Source organism: Grammomys surdaster, unplaced genomic scaffold (assembly GCF_004785775.1).
Source record: "Grammomys surdaster isolate TR1022 unplaced genomic scaffold, NIH_TR_1.0 204, whole genome shotgun sequence".
Classification (NCBI taxonomy): Eukaryota; Metazoa; Chordata; class Mammalia; order Rodentia; family Muridae; genus Grammomys; species Grammomys surdaster.
In genome coordinates this window covers 1,397,349-1,413,943 of record NW_021604649.1, presented here as the reverse complement: position 1 = coordinate 1,413,943, position 16,595 = coordinate 1,397,349, and the positions used below count along the sequence as shown (strand labels likewise).

Below are 16,595 nucleotides of genomic sequence, written 5' to 3'. Positions count from 1 at the left end.
TGTGTGTGTGTGTGTGTGTGTGTGTGTGTGTGTGTGTGTGTGTGTGTGTGTGAACTGGGAGGTGGTGGCATGTGCATTTCATCCCAGCACTCAGGAAACAGATCTCTGAGTTTGAGGCCAGCCTGGTCTACAAAAAGAGTTCTAGGACAGCCAGGGCTACACAGAGAAAGCCTGTCTCAGAAAAACAAAAGCAAAACAACAAAAATCAACCAAAAGCCGGGCGGTGGTGGGGCACAACTTTAATCCCAGCACTTGGGAGGCAGAGACAGGCGGATTTCTGAGTTTGAGGCTAGCCTGGTCTACAGAGTGAGTTCCAGGACAGCCAGGGCTACACAGAGAAACCCTGTCTCAAAAAAACAAAAAAAAAAAAATCAACCAAAAAAAAAAAAAAACAAACAAACAAAAACCAAAATGAAAACAAAAACCCAACCCTGTGTGTACAGGAGCTGGAGAGTTGACTCGGCTATTAAGAACAGTTGTTGCTCTTGCAGAGGACCCAGGTTTTATTCCCAGCACCCACTTAGCAGTTCACACCTGTCTATAACTCCAGTCCCAGGATCGGATGCCTGATCCTTTGACCTCAGAGAGCATGAGGCATGCACAAGGTGCATATACATACATGCAGGCAAACCTCTCATACACATAAAATGATAAATAAATAGATGGCTGTGGCAGGATATGTCTTTAATTCAGCATTCTGGAGGCAGAGGCAGGCAGATCTGTGAGTTTGAGGACAGCCTGGTCTACATAACGAATTCCAGGACAGCCAGGACTACATACTGAAAGATGCTGTATCAAAAAATTTTTTGTTGCCGGGCAGTGGTGGCGTACGCCTTTAGTTCCAGCACCTGGGAGGCAGAGACAGGCAGATTTCTGAGTTCGAGGTCAGCCTGGTCTACAGAGTGAGTTCCAGGACAGCCAGAACTACACAGAGAAACCCTGTCTTGAAAAACCAAAAAAAAAAATTTTTTTTGTGTATGTATAACAAAATTGGCATTTTTTTCATTTTTGAATGTGAAATTCAGGAGCATTAAATTTGCTTGCAATGCTTAGCCACTGATACTATATATATTTTCTGAACTCTCTTTTATCATCCCAAACAGAAACTGTACCCTTAAAATAATAATCTATTATCCTGAGGGGCTGGAGAGATGGCTTAGTGGTTAAGAACACTGACTACTCTTCCAGAAGACCTGGCTTCAATTCCCAGCACCCACATGGCAGCTTACAACTGCCTGTAATTCCAAGATCTGATGCCCTCATACATACATGTAGGCAAAACACCAATGCATATATATATATGTATATATGTATATATGTATATATGTATATGTATATGTGTATATATATGTGTATATATATGTATATATATGTAAATATGTAAATTCTGAACTTCCCAGCCTCTGGTAACCCTATTGTACTTTCTCTGTAAATTCAATAATCTAGCTACCACATGTGAGTTATACAGTATATGTCCTGTGTCTAGGTCATATCACTTGGCATAACTGTTGTCTGTTTTGGTTGTGAGCTATAGCCTTTAATGGGTGAGTTATCCCTTAAGCCTGAGACCTTATATCTTGAAATGTATTTTGTTGTTGTTTTTCGAGACAGGGTTTCTCTGTGTAGCCCTGGCTGTCCTGGAACTCACTCTGTAGACCAGGCTAGCCTCGAACTCAGAAATCCACCTGCCTCTGCCTCCCAAGTGCTGGGATTAAAGGCGTGCACCACCACTGCCTGGTGAAATGTATTCTTCTATGTGTTTATTGATTGGTTGTTTTAGGGTTTTTGAGACAAGGTCTTGCTATGTAATCTAGGAGTGGAGCCTGGAACTGCCCATGTTCAACATACTGGCCTCAAATTCAAGAGATTCACTTGCCTCTGCTTCCCAAGCACTGGGGTGAAAGAAGTATACCAGCATATCTTTGGTCTCTATTTTTATAATTATCTGTATTTCTTTTCCCTTATTTTTAAAGTGTATGGAGATTTTGTATGTCAGTGCACCGTGTGCATGCAGTACCTGAGATAGCCAGAAGAGGGCATCAGATCCTCCTGGGACTGGGGTTCCAGATGCTCAAGAGCCACACTGCAGGGCCTGGGAATGGAAACCTGGGTTCTCTGGAAGGGTAGCCAGCGCCCTTTACTGCTGCATCATCTCTCTAATCCTTCCTATTTTTACAACATCATTGTTCTTGAGACAAGGTCTCATGTAGATCAGACTGGCTTTGAGCTTGCGATGTAGTACAGGTCGGTCTCCAGGTTCTTATCCCTCTTTCCTTCATCTTCCAAGTTGTGAGATTATCAGTGGTTTTTGTTTACCCAGCTGGCTTTTTGTTGGTATTGTGTGTGGGTTATATGAGAACATGTGTCATGACCCACATGTACACCATGGCTGTCAGAAGACAACGCTGTGGAATTTGTTCTCTACTTCCTCTTTAAGTAAATTCAAAGTATAGAATTCCAAATGGTCAGGTGTGTTGGGCTGAGCCATTATCACCTGCCCACTGTGGTTTGGAAACAAAAATCTCAACTCACACTATAGCACAGCCTAGCCTTGAACTCATTGAGACCTTCCTCCTACTTCAACCTTGGGAGTGTTTGGGCATGCTCCAGCATGCCTAATTGGTGTGGGACAGTCCCTTACTATTCCTACTTTAGCCTCCTAAGCACTGGGTTTCTTCTCATGCAGGGAAGATGCAGTAACAAGGACTGGACACTCACAGGGACCAGCCTGGTGTGATGCTAAGGACTAACTCTGATTCTTGTCCTGTTGTCAGTTATGTTGAAGAACCATTAGGTAAATAGTTTTCCCACCCTTGAAGTGACAAGCCAGGTGTCTAATTCCACTCCTAAAGAGGCAGAGGATCCAGAGTTCTAAGCCAGCTTGGACTACTTGAGACTGTCTTAAAAAAATAATAAAGAGGCTACATGTGTACTTACCTTCATGTGCATGCCCCAGAATGTTAATGTGCTCTCCATTCTTGTCTTTTGTTCTTGAGATGGGTCTGTATAACCTGGGCTACCCTTCACTTGCAATCTCTTCCACCTCGACCTCCCAATGTTGGAATTCCAGACATGGAGGCAATGCCTGCTCCCACCCACACTGGATTTTTTTTTTGTCTTTGTTGTGTCCACGAGCTTGAATACCTTTTGCTGAATACCTCACATACTTTATCAGTGAGCCTGCAAGACTGAGGACGTGGCTGAGTGTTGGAGGGCTAGTTGAGTCTCCAACTCCAGCCCTGTAAGGAAGACTATCTATCTCTGCCCGTGGCATTCCGGCTTGGCGCGCTTACAGGCTGTCTGTCTGCAGAAGGTACTGCTTCTTGGAACAGCAAGTGGGACGATCCGGGCACATAGAACAATCCCCCTGGGGATATCAGTTGGAGGGAAAGCACAGCCGTTCAGCGGAGTCACGGGAGGCCCTTAGGAAGCCTCCTTGCTTTTGCTTGCAGGTGCTTTCCCTCTGGGCTCTCATTCTGTCTAAAAATTCTGTTTGGCCCTCTGAAATCTGTTCTGTTTTTTCTAGAATTGTGATTTCTCCTGGCCCACAGGGGCCATGTTCATTGCACCATCAAAAACAAGAACGGGAGACTTTATGGCAAAGTTAAAAGCGCATCAAACACGCCTAGCATTTATTATTTTAGTCAAACCTACAGACCCCTCAGTAAACCCTCCTTGGGGCCTGGCCCCAGCAATTTAAAGCTGAAGACCTTGAATGTAGGTGGAGGGGATGGGATTAGGTGGGGACTGGCTCCGAAACAGGGGTAGTCCCCCAGATGGAGAACAGTGTGGAGAGGACAGAGGTTAGGGTTGACCTAGCTTCTGAGTGGGTGGGTTCAATAAAAAATTCCACAAATGAGGGGTACAATATACCTTTGTCACGATCCCTCCAGGCCCCTGCCTTTTATAAAGGGGAGACTTCTATGTTTCCCTGGGCTGGTACACAGCCTGGACACGTCCTTTCTTTAGCATTTTCTACAAGTTAAAGGGAAGTATTGGGGTGCCTAGACTGGGCCCACACTAATCCCTATCATCTCTCCAAACTGCCCCACAAGGCAGAAAAGGCAACATTGTCCCAAGGGTGAGGATCTAAGTCTCACTTGATCTAGGTCTACAATGTCAATCTACAAGATTTCAAAATGTGTTCCCTTCCCCAAGAATAAGGTCAGCACAGAGCCCTCCCTCACATGTCAGGTCCCAGGCTGGTCCCAGGTTAAGGCAGGGAGCGTAGGAACTGATCCTTCCTGCTGAATGGAATGCTTGCATGATGTGTTGCTAAGGGTCAGGGCTGGGGCTGGGGTCTCTACATGGGACATCAGAGCCTAGTAATTCCTCCATACCGGAAATACCTGTGCCGAGCTTTTCCTATAGAGAAGGAATGGGTCCCAGGAGTATGATGGGCTGGATCACATCCTCACTATTGTTCATTGCCAGAACAAGTCAGGGGTCATAAGGAAAGGTTAGGGATTAACCCTCCAGGGGTGGGACACTATTTTTCTTTTTCTTCTTCCAATGCCAGGAAAAGCTGTACTGGCAATTCCCAGAGACAGAATGGAGTAGCATCCTGGCATCTCTTTTCCTTCGGAGACCTGTTGTTTATAAGGGCCCCTAGTGGCCAGGGGTAAACATACCCTTATCCTGCCTCTCTCCATCACCTAGGCAGGAGGACTGGGGGCAAAGGGTAAGGCTATGATGCTCAAGTGATGAACTGAGCTTTCCCAGTTCTCTCCTGCCTCCTCCCTCACAAATACCTGTACAGGGCAGTTTCTCTGGAAAAGGGGCGGGGCCTCACCTGATTCCTCTTCCTTGCCTATTACAGGGTTGGGGCCCGATTGTAACTCCTCTTCCCCCAGATTTCCTGGACAGGACAGTCTCACAGGAGGGTAGGGAAAAGGGCAGGGGCTCATCCAGGCTTGTCCTCCTTCCCTAGGTGGGGATGTCCAAGGGGAGGAGTGAGGCCTGATCAGGACTCCTCTTCCATGCTGAAGCTGCTGCGGCGGCTGCTGGCCTTGGAAACAGCCGGGGATACTGAAGAAAGCAGGGGGTCAGAAGCAGCCCGCAGTGGGGACAGGGCACCCCCTGACAGTCCTCCCACCATCCCCTCCTCCTCCATCAGAATGTCCTCTAGCCCTAGGTGGAAGGGGTCCCCCAGGTCCCCCAAGTGGTCGCTTGGAAAGTGCAGGTCCAGAAGGGCATCTGAAGGTGGTGCTGGAGGCTGCTGTGGAGGAGCGTTCTGGGCAGATCCTCCTGACACATGAAATGTTGTATTTGGCCTGCCGTCCTCCTCAATGTCCAGTTGTTCCGGCTTGAGGCTGTCAGACACCGAACTCGTGGCTAGGGAGAGCAATCCTGGGTTGGGAGGTACCGGCAGACCATGGATTTGGGCCTGCAGTTCTAGCTCCTGCAAAAATGAAGGGGTGAGTACAAAGTAAGACGGTGTTCAAAGCCCTCACTGGCAGAAAACTGACTTAATTGAAACGGCAGGCTATTAGGTTCCAGTGCAGCCTCTGGCCTCACTGCTCGCCCGATGTCATGCGTAGTCTCTGAGCCCCAGAGTCCCACTCTGTAAAGTGGTACAATAATGGTGGGTTCTCTCATAGAACTGGTTCTGGGAATCAACTGAGTTAATGAGCATGTAGCTCTTATTACAGCACTTCAGCCAATATGCCACGCCCATTAGCCTACTGTTTATTTGGAGAATCTCTCTTTCCTTCCCTGACCCTTAGACAGGGTTTCTCTGTGTGTCCCTGTCTGGCCTTGAACTCAAGAGATCTGCCTTCCTCTGTCTCCCTGGAATTAAAGGCATGTGCTACTATGCCCAGATGAGACTCTTTTTTTTTTAATATTTATTTTTGTCTGTATAGGTGTTTTGCCTGCACATATGTGCAGTGCCTGTGAAAGCCAGAAGAGGGCGTCAGATCCTCTGGGACTGGAATTACAGTGTTGTGAGCAACCCTGTGGGTGCTTTAAAAACAAGCAAACAAACAAACAAACGGTGCTCTAGAAGAGCACCAAGTGAGCCATTAAACCATCTGTTTCTTATTTCTAATTTTTAAAGGCAGACTCTGGCCCAGACCCTGTCCCTTGAACTCACAGATCCCCCAGCCTCTGCCTCCTGAATGGTAGGATTAGAGTTGCAGTAGAGAACCACCGTGCCTAACTACTCTTGCTAACGATGTGCTAATTACTTATCTCATCAACCTTTGAACTGGATTGCCTAAAGGGGGAACTGGTCAGATCTTTGCCTCCACCTGCAGAAGTGCCAGTCACCCTCTGATTTTCTCCCGGCAAACCTGAATTCGGAGCTGCAGGCTTCGGTTGGCTTGCTCCAGGGACCGCTGCCGGCTCTCCAGGTCTTTCGAGCGTTGCTGTTCTTTCTGTAATTTGCGGATGTAATCGACAGATGCCTTCAGGATGGTGCCCTTGTTCCAGCGCATCTCCCTGTGGGGCCCAAGAAGGAGGAAAAACCGAGAGCTGCATAGGACGTCTCTCAGGGAGACTGTACCAGGTAGATGGAATACCTGACCGCATGTCAGAATTTGAGGTAAATCAAAGGGTTAGAGTGCTTACAAAAAACCCTATGCCTGCAATCTTCCAGTGGTGTTCATTATAGCCCCAAACCCGGAAGCCCTCTTCACCCTTTCTGGCTCCTTTTCCCCAGGATAGCCAAGGCTGGCCTCTCAAGTGTTAATACAGGAAACTATTTTCCATCTCAGGCCCTGTTCTTGGATAATAACCCTGTACCTAGAGTGCACCCACCATGTGGGTGTTCCCTCTACCACGTGGCCTCCTCAATCTTGCCCATTCCTGTTCTGTGCTGGGCCTTGCACACGGTAGGCAAGCACTATGCTTAGCTACATACAGAGCGCCATCTTTTTGGCCTGTAGTCTCTCTTGTCATCTGAGGCCTGCTCAGCCCTCCTCTGCTCGCAGCCACCTTTACCATCCCAGCATCCACTCAGCTTCCTTCTGTGTATGGGTGTTTTGCTTGCATGAATGTCTATGCACCAACAACACCTGCCTGATGCCCATGGAGGCCAGATGCCTTGGAACTGGAACCAAACTCAGGTCTTCTTAAGTGCTCAGCACGCTCTTCAGTTCATGTCCTTTTTGTTGTTTTGAGCCCATTCTCAAATTCTATCTAGATCCTCCTGCCTCACACTGCTGAGTGCTGGGCTGATAGGCCAACACCACCATGGCCAGTTCCATTCTGTTCATTATGTTCCACAACCCTCATGAGAAACGAATGTCATGGATTTTCTTTGTCTTAACTGTGTTGCCCCAATTAAAAGCATCAGATCCAAAAAGACAATGGGACTTTTCTTTTGTGTTCCCTCTGGTATCCTCAGAGCCTAGCAGAGTACCTGGTACAAAGCAAAGGCCCAATAACTGAACCCTGACTACGCAAAAGAAGTATGAAATGAACAGAACTTGTGTCTGTGTTCCACGGGGTACAGATAGGACAGACAAACGAACACTGTGGCTTCACAATCAGAGGGTCTACCGTCCCTCAGCTAAGAAAGACAGAGACCTCTTTTTTTGGGGGGAGGGATTTTTTTTTTTTATGCAGAGTCTCACTCTATAGCTCAGGATAGCCTAGAGCTTACTATATAGGCCAGGCTGGTCTTGAACTCATGGCAATCCTCTTGCCCCAGCCTCCCCAATGCTGGGAGTACAAGTATGAGCCTCAGCATCTGGCTCACAGAACTTTTGTCTGGGCAAGACTACATGGCAGACACACCAAGGAACAACTGTCCCGGTCCAGGGTGCTTGTTCCACCTCCCATTGGCCTGGGGTCCCCAGCCCAGACTCACGGATCATTGGACTTGGGGATGAGGGTGCCCAGTTCTTTGATCCTATCGTTAATGTTGAATCGCCTGCGTCGTTCAACTTTCAAGAGAGGGGGAGAAAAAGAAAGAGTAGGAAAGAGTCATCAATGGGTGAAGGAAGAGAGAGGAATAGGGTTCTGGGAGGCTTCCCATGGAAGGCGGCCCTTGAAGCAAGGAGCACGGCAGGGCTGTGTGGCACACGGGCAGGTGCACCTGCTCTGGGGCTTACTTAGGTTGTGATTGTCTTTCTTCTGTCGCTCCTTCAAAAGGGCCTTTGCCTCGGTTTCTGGAAGAGAGTGAGGGTGGATATCAGGGCTTCTGGGTACAGAAAGCAGAGTCCCTGCAGACGCAGAGGTAGGGGCTAGTGGGAGAGGGACAGAAGCTGAGACTTTACAGATGGGGTGTTGCTTTCTTGTCCAGGCTGGCCTTGAACTTAAGCCATCCTCCTTGACAGTCTCCAAATTAGTTCCAACTACAAAGTTTGGCCACAGAACCAGACTTGGGAGTGATTTCTTTTTTAAAACTAGATGTTTGTTTTCTGTTTATGGATGTTTTGCCTTTGTGTGTGAATCACCATGTGCATGTCTGGCACCCAAGGAACTCAGAAGAGGGCATTGGATCCCCTGGAACTTGAGTTACAGATGGTTGTGAGCCACCATGTGGTTGCTGGGAATTGAACTCAGGACCTCTGGAAGAGCAGTTAGTGCTCTTAACTGCTGAGCCATCTCTCCAGCCCTGTTATCATCATCTTCTTTTTCTTCTTCATCTTCTTTTGATGCTGCTGTTTCTCCTCTTTCTTCTTCTCCTCTTCTTTCTTCTGTTTTTTTTGTTTGTTGTTTGTTTTGTTTTGTTTTTTAAAGACAGGGCCTCAATACGTAGCCCATAGTGTCTTCCAAGTGCTGGGACCACAATCACGCACCACCATACTTTTGTTGACTGCTTTAAAAGATGTCTTGAGCCAGGCATGGTAGTTCATGCCTGTAATCCCAGCACTGTAAGGAGAGGCAGGAAGATTGCTCCAAGTTCAATGCCAGCCTGGGCTATATAGGGAGTTCCAGAGCTAGGCATTTGTACATAGCTCTGTAGTTTCAGCACTCGGAGGCCCAGGCCAGAGGGCTGCTGGGAACCTGAGGTTAGCCTAGGCTACAGAGTGAAACTGTGTCTCAAAAAGGTAAATAAAATGGCTCTCTTTGCTACTTTTAAAAATGAAACTGGGGTGGCACAGGCCTTCTGTTACACCCAAGATAAGAGAAGTCCGGGAAAAAAACAAGGTGAAAGTCCGTAACAACAAAACAAAACCAGAAACAAAAAAGGAAAGCTGTTGCCTTGGTTTCTCTTCTCTGTGGTGCTTGGGATGGAACTGACTGTCTCACAGATGCTAAGCTACCCTCCCAGCCACAGCCTCAACCTGTTTCTGGAAAGTTCAAACCCTTTCCGTAGAACTAGATCTAGCTCCAGATCTGGTTGTGACACGGCAGGACAGGGTGGGATAAAGGGCCAAGAGCCTGGCACTTACCAGAGATCTCCCGTTTGATGTTAGGCAGCTCAGCTGGACAGGAATTGCTGACAGTGATGGCTGGGGTGGCCACTCCCTGACCGCTGTACACATCCAGTAGATTTCCCGACACAGGCAGCTGTAGACAGCAAGGGCACAGAACAGCCTCTTCAAATTCAGGCTCCTGACCCTCACATATTAAAAGCTAGCATCCTCTAATGCAAGGTCCGGGAAATTCCAGGGCATCTCTTCTCCTTCAGGGAAGTCTCACATGGTACTTTACAACAGGAACAGAACCAAGTGAACTTTCCCTGGTTTGTGGGACCTGAGGGGGGGGGTGCCCACTCAGCCCCTCAAATATCTCAGTGGCCTCTGAAGCCCTCCTCCAAAACTCCAAGGCTGGCTCTGAGAAGAAATATGTTGGAAAAATCCCAATCGTCAGGTTCTCTGTCAGTTCGGATCTGACATTCCAGGCCACTAGCTGCTTCTAGCCCAGAATTCCGAACCAGCATTCTTGAACACTCCAACTCAATCTTCTCAGACCTTGGTAAATTACCATGGTAACACGCCATCCAAAAGCTGGCTTTCTGGAGACTTCCAGCCTTAAGTGTGATCCCTACTTTAAAACCATGAGCTCTCCACTGGTCATTTCCCAAGGTCTTGACTCTAGGTCTACCCACACATTCCAGTATCTTAGAATCTCTAGTGTAAGTCTTTGCCAGCTAGTGTTGCTTATCTACCAGCCTAGTTTTTGTCTCGCTCTCTCCCTATCCTAGACACAATCTGGTGTAATACACTCATATAGAAGTGCACCCGGTCCTAGCCCTTGACAAGCTGTCATATACTGAAATCCCTCAGAAACCATATGAAAATCTATGAAGGAAGTGGACCTTTTTGTGTGTGTGTGGCACTGAGGACAGAACCTAGGACCTCACCCATGCAAGGCAGGCACTCTGCTCACCTACACCCACATCTTTATACAACGTTCCATCCTCTTGGGATGTGTTGGGAAAAGCTAGGAGATAACTTGCCAACGTAAGTGATGAGGGTTCTCTGAATGTTCCAGAATCAAACTGTGCTAACAGCAGAGCTCTTGCTCTGAAGAGACATTTTTTTTTTCTTTGCAAGGACTGAGCCTCTTAGCCCAATTCACTGTGAGGGACGTGGTACATTCCAAATAGTAGACGATCCAACCACATGGTAGAGCTAACTCAAGCTCTTTGGTTCCAATCACTACATGGTAGAGCCTGACTCTCTTGGGATGTTGGAACTGTTACATGATTTCCTCTTCTTGGTAGTTAGCAGAGCACAGCTCAAGTGCCCAGGTAGTAGTATATCTATAAACTCCCCATGTTATATATACCTAAGTCTACCAGGGCCACCTCGCCATGAAGTTTAACAGAGGCCTGAGAGCAGTGGTGGCCTAAGCCACATCCTCAATGTAAGTAAGGCCTTTCTCACTCTCTTAGCACAATGCATGGCAAGGATCACTCATATACACACAGCCAATGCGGATGTGGTCTTAGTGACAGAAGAATGCTGTACTTTTCAGACCACCTCCCTTCTTAGGACCTCACCGTGCTGGGGAGCTGCAGCCCTGCAGTGCCTCCCGGAAGATAGCTGAGCATCTCATCGTTGTAACTGGACTCCAGGCTGATGATCTCATCAATGACATCATCAATCTGGGGGAAGAAGTAAATACTGTACAGGGTTAGAAGAACTGGAACGGGAGGCTGGGGGTAGGAGTAGCTTAATGGTAGAGTGCCAGCCTGGCATGGGCAAGGCCCTAGGTTCTATTCCCAGCATCTCAGGCATTCACACACACGCAAACAAAACAATAATAAAACAACTGGACGGAGGGCATTAAGGGAAGGTTCTCTACAGCCTCTTACCTCCTTCTCTGAGCTGGACCCAATGGTGAGCAGCGCCATAGGGCTGTTAGGAGCACTGCCAGAAGGGCCGGTGGCATGTGCGGTGTCAGGGGCAGGAAGCGGCTGGGCACTGGAAGGCCCTGGTGGTGGTGTGAGCGCCTGGGAAGCCAGCTTGGGCCCAAGTGTGGTAGACAAGTACTGTTTCACCTGCTGCCGGCGAGCTTGCTGCAGGTGGTAGCGTGTAGGGTTCTCTAGGTGGGTCTGAACCTGTGACATAAAAGACCATGTGGAAGGAGAGAAGGTATGAAAGAGCTCAGAGAAGGAACTCTGAGCCCCAGCCTGTAACTCAACTGTTTTTAGGCTCATGTGAACCAATGGGGCCTGGAATTTGAGACCATCTCAAAAATATTAGATCTCCCCAAGACCCCAAACTTCTTTTCCCCTCCAAAAATCTCCTCAGGGCTTATAAGTTCCATCAGTTTCTAGATCACCTTGTCAGAGTCCTCAGGGTTCCCTGCTACATCTCTGACACCACCCAGTAGAACCAGGAACTATAACCACATATGCCTTCCCTAGACATCCCAATGGCCAAAATATTCCTCGCAGGTACAGAAGAAAGCCTAAGAAACCAGAAACACCCAGGGCACAACAGCAGACGATTTAAACACTATCATGAACTGTCTTTAGAACCACATGGATCCTGTCCAAAAGCTACGAGGCCCCTGGGGGACCCCCTTAGCTCCCAGAGCTTCTGGATCTGTCCTTACCTTGAGTACCTCCCTGGGCACCTGGGCAGGGGGTGGACGACTCAATGTGTGGCCACCAGCAGACACGCCAATCACAGAGATGGCTGGTGAGGCAGGCGCAGGACTGGGGAAGGGAGCAGCCGCTGCCTGTTCCCTCCGCTCACGCCTCTCCTGTTCCTGTGCCTGGGCCCTCATAAGCTGCTGACGCAGCAAGACCCGTGATGAGGATGATGACATGGCAGGGGTCCGGGAGCCCCCTGCAGAAGACGACGAAGCAGACAGTGTAGCTGAGGTGGTTGGTGTGGCCCGCAGTGATATTGGGAGGCTGTAGAATGAGAAATATGGGGCCACAGGTAAGCTACAAGTCTCTTTCCAAGCCTAAGGGTCACAGTGTCCTGGACTACATCCAGAAGCAGTCTTGTTCTTGGTGTCCCGAGACCACAAAGTGTGGGTAGGAGACAGAGGTACCAGGTCTGGATGTGGGCCTCCATCACTCAAAGGTCACAGTCTGGCCAACTCCTCCAGGGGAAATAAGATTGTAGCCTTTGGCCTTGACGGTGAAGCCTCCATTTGAGCAAGTTCTTAGTGACTAGATGCTGGCTTCTAAGAAGAAGAGGTTTTCTTACTAAAAACCTGAGCTCAAGTGGAACTGAGGCTGCACGGTGAAACGTGAACACAGAAGATTGCTAAGCCAAATCTGGAGCTCCTGGACGTAGGCATCAGGCTCCAGAGGAGGAACCAGACTCCATTTCCTCCCTGCCCAGGGCTCTGCTGCCAGGAGCTAGTTAGTCTAGAAAATCTCAGAGGTTTCACAATCCTCGCTTCCTGCCCCTCTTCCAGGTCCCCTCCCCTCTCTCAGAGCCCAGGCCGATGACTCAGCACATTTAGGCTTCCACCCACCAGCCTGGACGCTCTAGAGCCAAGGGAGGGTGGGTTTGCCAGGTGTGAGGAGGGCCGAGCAGGGGCTGCATGGCCCCACCCACAGGAGGGCGGGAGTTTAGGAAGGCCACGCCTATCTGAGCAGTCAGGTTTTCGAGATCTGTACACGAATTCTAGTAGGGAGATAAGGCAGGCCAGAGACGCACTGACTTGTCCACCTGCTGTCCCCCCTCTCCTCCCGTGCCTATAATTTCAGCAGGGGAAAAATATAGGCTGAGAAGGGGAGCGTGGGTTTGGGTGGGCTCGGAGGGTCCTTGGCCATGGAATAGGGAGAAAGCCTGGGAACAGGGTCCGTTAGGCCAGTCCTACCTGGAGCGGAGGGGTAGGGGTTGGCTTTTGAGCTCGTAGAAGCTGTCAGCATCAAGGATATTTTCTAACTCAATGTCAGCAACAATCCCAGATTCCGGAAGCAAAGAATTCAGGCTGAGGGGGGCAGGGAGGAAGGGGTGGTGATCAGTGACTGCCGGGAGCTCTAATACCCTCCCTTCCCCAGACACCAAGGCGGGCTCGTATCCAGAAGGGCACTGCCACGACCAAGTCCCATATCCTTTCCCTCTTCCTACCCCATACTGCTTGCTTGAAGGGTCAGAACAATAGAAAGGCCTGGACCCCAACTCCCTGGCTTGAACCATCACAACAACCTGGGATTAAGGGGGGGCGACTTTGGGAATGACAATTCATTTTGAATAGGATTCCAGGCAGTTTTGCATTCAGTACTCCCAGCCCCCACACCCCCTACTGTTTTGCTCCCAGCTGAAAGCGAACCCATGTCCGCAGACATGCACAAAGAGGCAGGAAGGACACCCATCAGCCCAGCACTCTATTGTAACATCAACTGAATGAATCACAAAAAGACCTGGGCTCCCCGGGTTTACTTTGCATCAAGAGTCACCACTTTGCAAATAAGTTCTCCCAGGCCCAGCCACAGTTCAACCGCCAAGGATGCCCACTCAAATATAAGAACGGAACTAGGAAAGGGTCCCCTCCCTCCTTCAGTGAGCATCTTCAAGAGGATCGAGCGCGCGATCTGCCTTGCAGGAGGAGCATCTTTCTTAGCTAGGAGAAACTGCCCAACCTCGTCCTACTATCCTACTACTACTTTGTAGATAGATCAAAACACACACTCGTTTTCAGTAACAACATCCACCTGCACACAAAACAAGCCATACCTCATATGAAGAAGGCTGAGGTCAACCTAGACTATATGCGGAGCCTGTATCTCAAATTATGAAACAAACAAAAAACACCACAGGATCTCGGACCCACACTACATCAACAAAGCAATACCCATCCCTCCTTCTCCTTTCAACTGTGCCCAGTAGTGTGATGATGTAGACTGTTATAAGCAATCCAAGATAGTTCTGCTCAGTCCTCCCGGTTGGGGATAAAGGACCCTAGTGTCCCGGCAAAACACGAACGAGGGTGAATACACATCCTTGCTGGAGGTGTAGAGCTCCGTGGAACAGCACTTGTCTAGCAAGTGTGAAGCCCTGGGTTCCACCCACCACATCCCCAAATAACATGCACCCTTGAATTCAGTCAAGTTTAGAACCCACTAAGCTTGTGACTCCACTTAGTCTCTCCCCTCCCCGACGATGGTCTTCCTTCCTCTCCTTGCCCACAGATGGGGCTCTAAAGCCACCCAGGAAGTTGGGAAGAGGAAGCTCCGACAGTCGCTGAGTTCAGCAACAATCCCAGGCAGACAGGAGGCAGCCCCTCCATACTCACACACCAGGGCACCTAAGTTGGAAAAGATGGGTGCTGGCGAGGGCAGGGATGTGGACAAGGAAGGGCCGGAGCTTCAAAGCAAGGCTGATGGAGGAGAGAGGTGCCGAAAGGGAGAGACCGAAGACCCACCCAGACGGGAATGGTGCAATCGGTACTCACTCCAGCTCTAGAGACTGATTCAAGATTACACCCGGGAACTGAGAGACGGGCTGGGAGGATGAAATAAAAGGAAGAGGGGGGTGTGTGGGTAGGCAGTGGGCAGGGCCGGCTGCAAGGCTAGGGCGAGTGGCAACAGAAACAAGACCCTCCTCTGGGTTCCCATATAAGGCTCGAGGCCTCCCCCAAACACCCCCCCCCCCCGCGCGCCTAAAAAGTGAACTGTATCTTTCCAGTCTGCCCTGCCGCCTCACATGTAAGCACCCACTGGATAAGACAAGAGCGGTTGCCACTATCTCAGCCTTTCTGTCCAGATGCCGGGTGAGCGGAGTAGCAACAGTGAAACGGTTGGGCCCGTCAAGTTGCTTCGCTCGATTATTCACACACACACACTCCCGGCATATCAGAGACCTCCCCCTAACTCCTCTATTCCCAAACACAGCACCGGCTACTGGGAAATCACTAGGTGCCCCAAATAACACGTCTGCCTCCCAGGATTTTTTCCCCCACGCTGAAAAGGGGGGGGGGAAATCCCAGGATTTCCTTCAAATCAGTGTCTCACCTGACAGTGTGCCCTCAAATTCATCCCTCCGCGACCAACTCAACAATCTCCAATTCAGCTTCTAATCAGTTTCCCAAGTTCAACTACAGCAGACCGTTTCTGTATACTCCACAATCTGCCCCGCTAGACCCAGCCAAGAGCCCCCAAATATGACTGTGCCCTCCTCAGCGCACTACCACTACTCCTGAAAGCTTCTGTCTAAGCAGGTCAGTACCAGATTTCTGAGATGCCCACCCAAGATGGGCACTCTGACGTCCTTCAAGCCTAGGCCAAGAGTTTCCAACCCCTGGACCCCTCAGTGTCCTGAGATGAATCCCCGAGGAACCTCACTTGTCACTCCCGGGCCCCAGAGGTGGCCCCGCACCTTAGCAGCTGGGCCGAGTCAGCTGGCCTGCGCTCTTCCAACAGCAGGAACACGGCTCGAGGGCCCTCCGCGCTGGCCTCTACGCCGTCCCGAGCTGGCTCGGCTGCATGAGACATGACGCCCGGCTCCGGGCAAGCCCTGCCAGGCCGGTCGGGCCTTGGCCCGGTCCCCCTAACAAAATAAGAGTCCCCTCCCCCCGCTTGCCGCTGCCTCCTCCGTTAAGCCATGGAGCTACCTCTGCGTGGGCGGGCGGCGTCGGGAAGATGGGATGGGCCGTGAGTCATCACCCGCCCTGAACGGACCGACACCCCCCAACCTAACCCCGAACGACCGCTCGCCTCCCTCTCGTCCTCTTCCCCCTCCTCCTTGGGCTGGGGAAACTCCACAGGAAGTGACCACACTGGGGATGGAAGTCTGGTTGGGCCATACCTCCTGAGCAAGGCAGCCAGTTGCAGCCGGGAGATTGGAGATCCCGCCCTAAGCCACGACTTGGAGCCGTAGGGAACACCGGCTTTGGCCCGCCCTTTGAAGAAGGGGGGCCTTTAGGCCACGCCCCGGGAGGCGGAAGCAAATAGGCGAGGAGTGATTTGGTTGTGCCACGCCCTTATTTTTTACGTAGCTTCCTGAGCCACACCCCCTCCCACAAATTATCCACACCATCTTCATACCTCCCCCCCCCAGCCCCAATTCCCAGCCCCGGCAAGATATTAAGCTGAATCTTGGGTTTTCCACGCCTGCGTGGAAAGTCTCCACGCCAAGCATTTTTAGTGGAACCATGCCGGCTCTTAGTCCAGGGTCATCCCTGCCCGCACTCCAACTCCTCGGTACCGGTGTCTCCTCAAGCCACTCTGAGTGAGGCAACATTCCTTGAAGGTGGTGCTGAAACCCTGCCCTTTCGGTGCACAC

At 50.1% G+C, this 16,595-nt stretch overlaps 1 protein-coding gene across 4 annotated transcripts; it reads right to left on the bottom strand.

The window, feature by feature from the left end:
- Positions 1-3,598: 3,598 nt before the first annotated feature.
- On the bottom strand, positions 3,599-16,195 carry Tfe3 (transcription factor binding to IGHM enhancer 3). Of its 4 annotated transcripts, none has more exons than XM_028770832.1 (10): positions 16,119-16,195; positions 13,189-13,302; positions 11,962-12,265; positions 11,216-11,461; positions 10,901-11,005; positions 9,345-9,462; positions 8,058-8,114; positions 7,814-7,889; positions 6,294-6,441; positions 3,599-5,401 (listed from the first exon to the last, which is right to left on the bottom strand). In XM_028770832.1, exons 3-10 carry the CDS (start codon positions 12,175-12,177, stop codon positions 4,964-4,966), a joined length of 1,404 nt encoding a protein of 467 aa, XP_028626665.1. In that variant the 5' UTR covers positions 12,178-12,265; positions 13,189-13,302; positions 16,119-16,195; the 3' UTR covers positions 3,599-4,963. The 4 variants fall into 4 exon arrangements, with proteins under 4 accessions (XP_028626665.1, XP_028626663.1, XP_028626666.1 ...); XM_028770830.1 differs by lacking the exon at positions 16,119-16,195 and adding an exon at positions 15,690-16,082; XM_028770833.1 differs by lacking the exon at positions 16,119-16,195 and adding an exon at positions 14,767-14,807.
- Between the last annotated feature and the right edge of the window lie 400 nt (positions 16,196-16,595).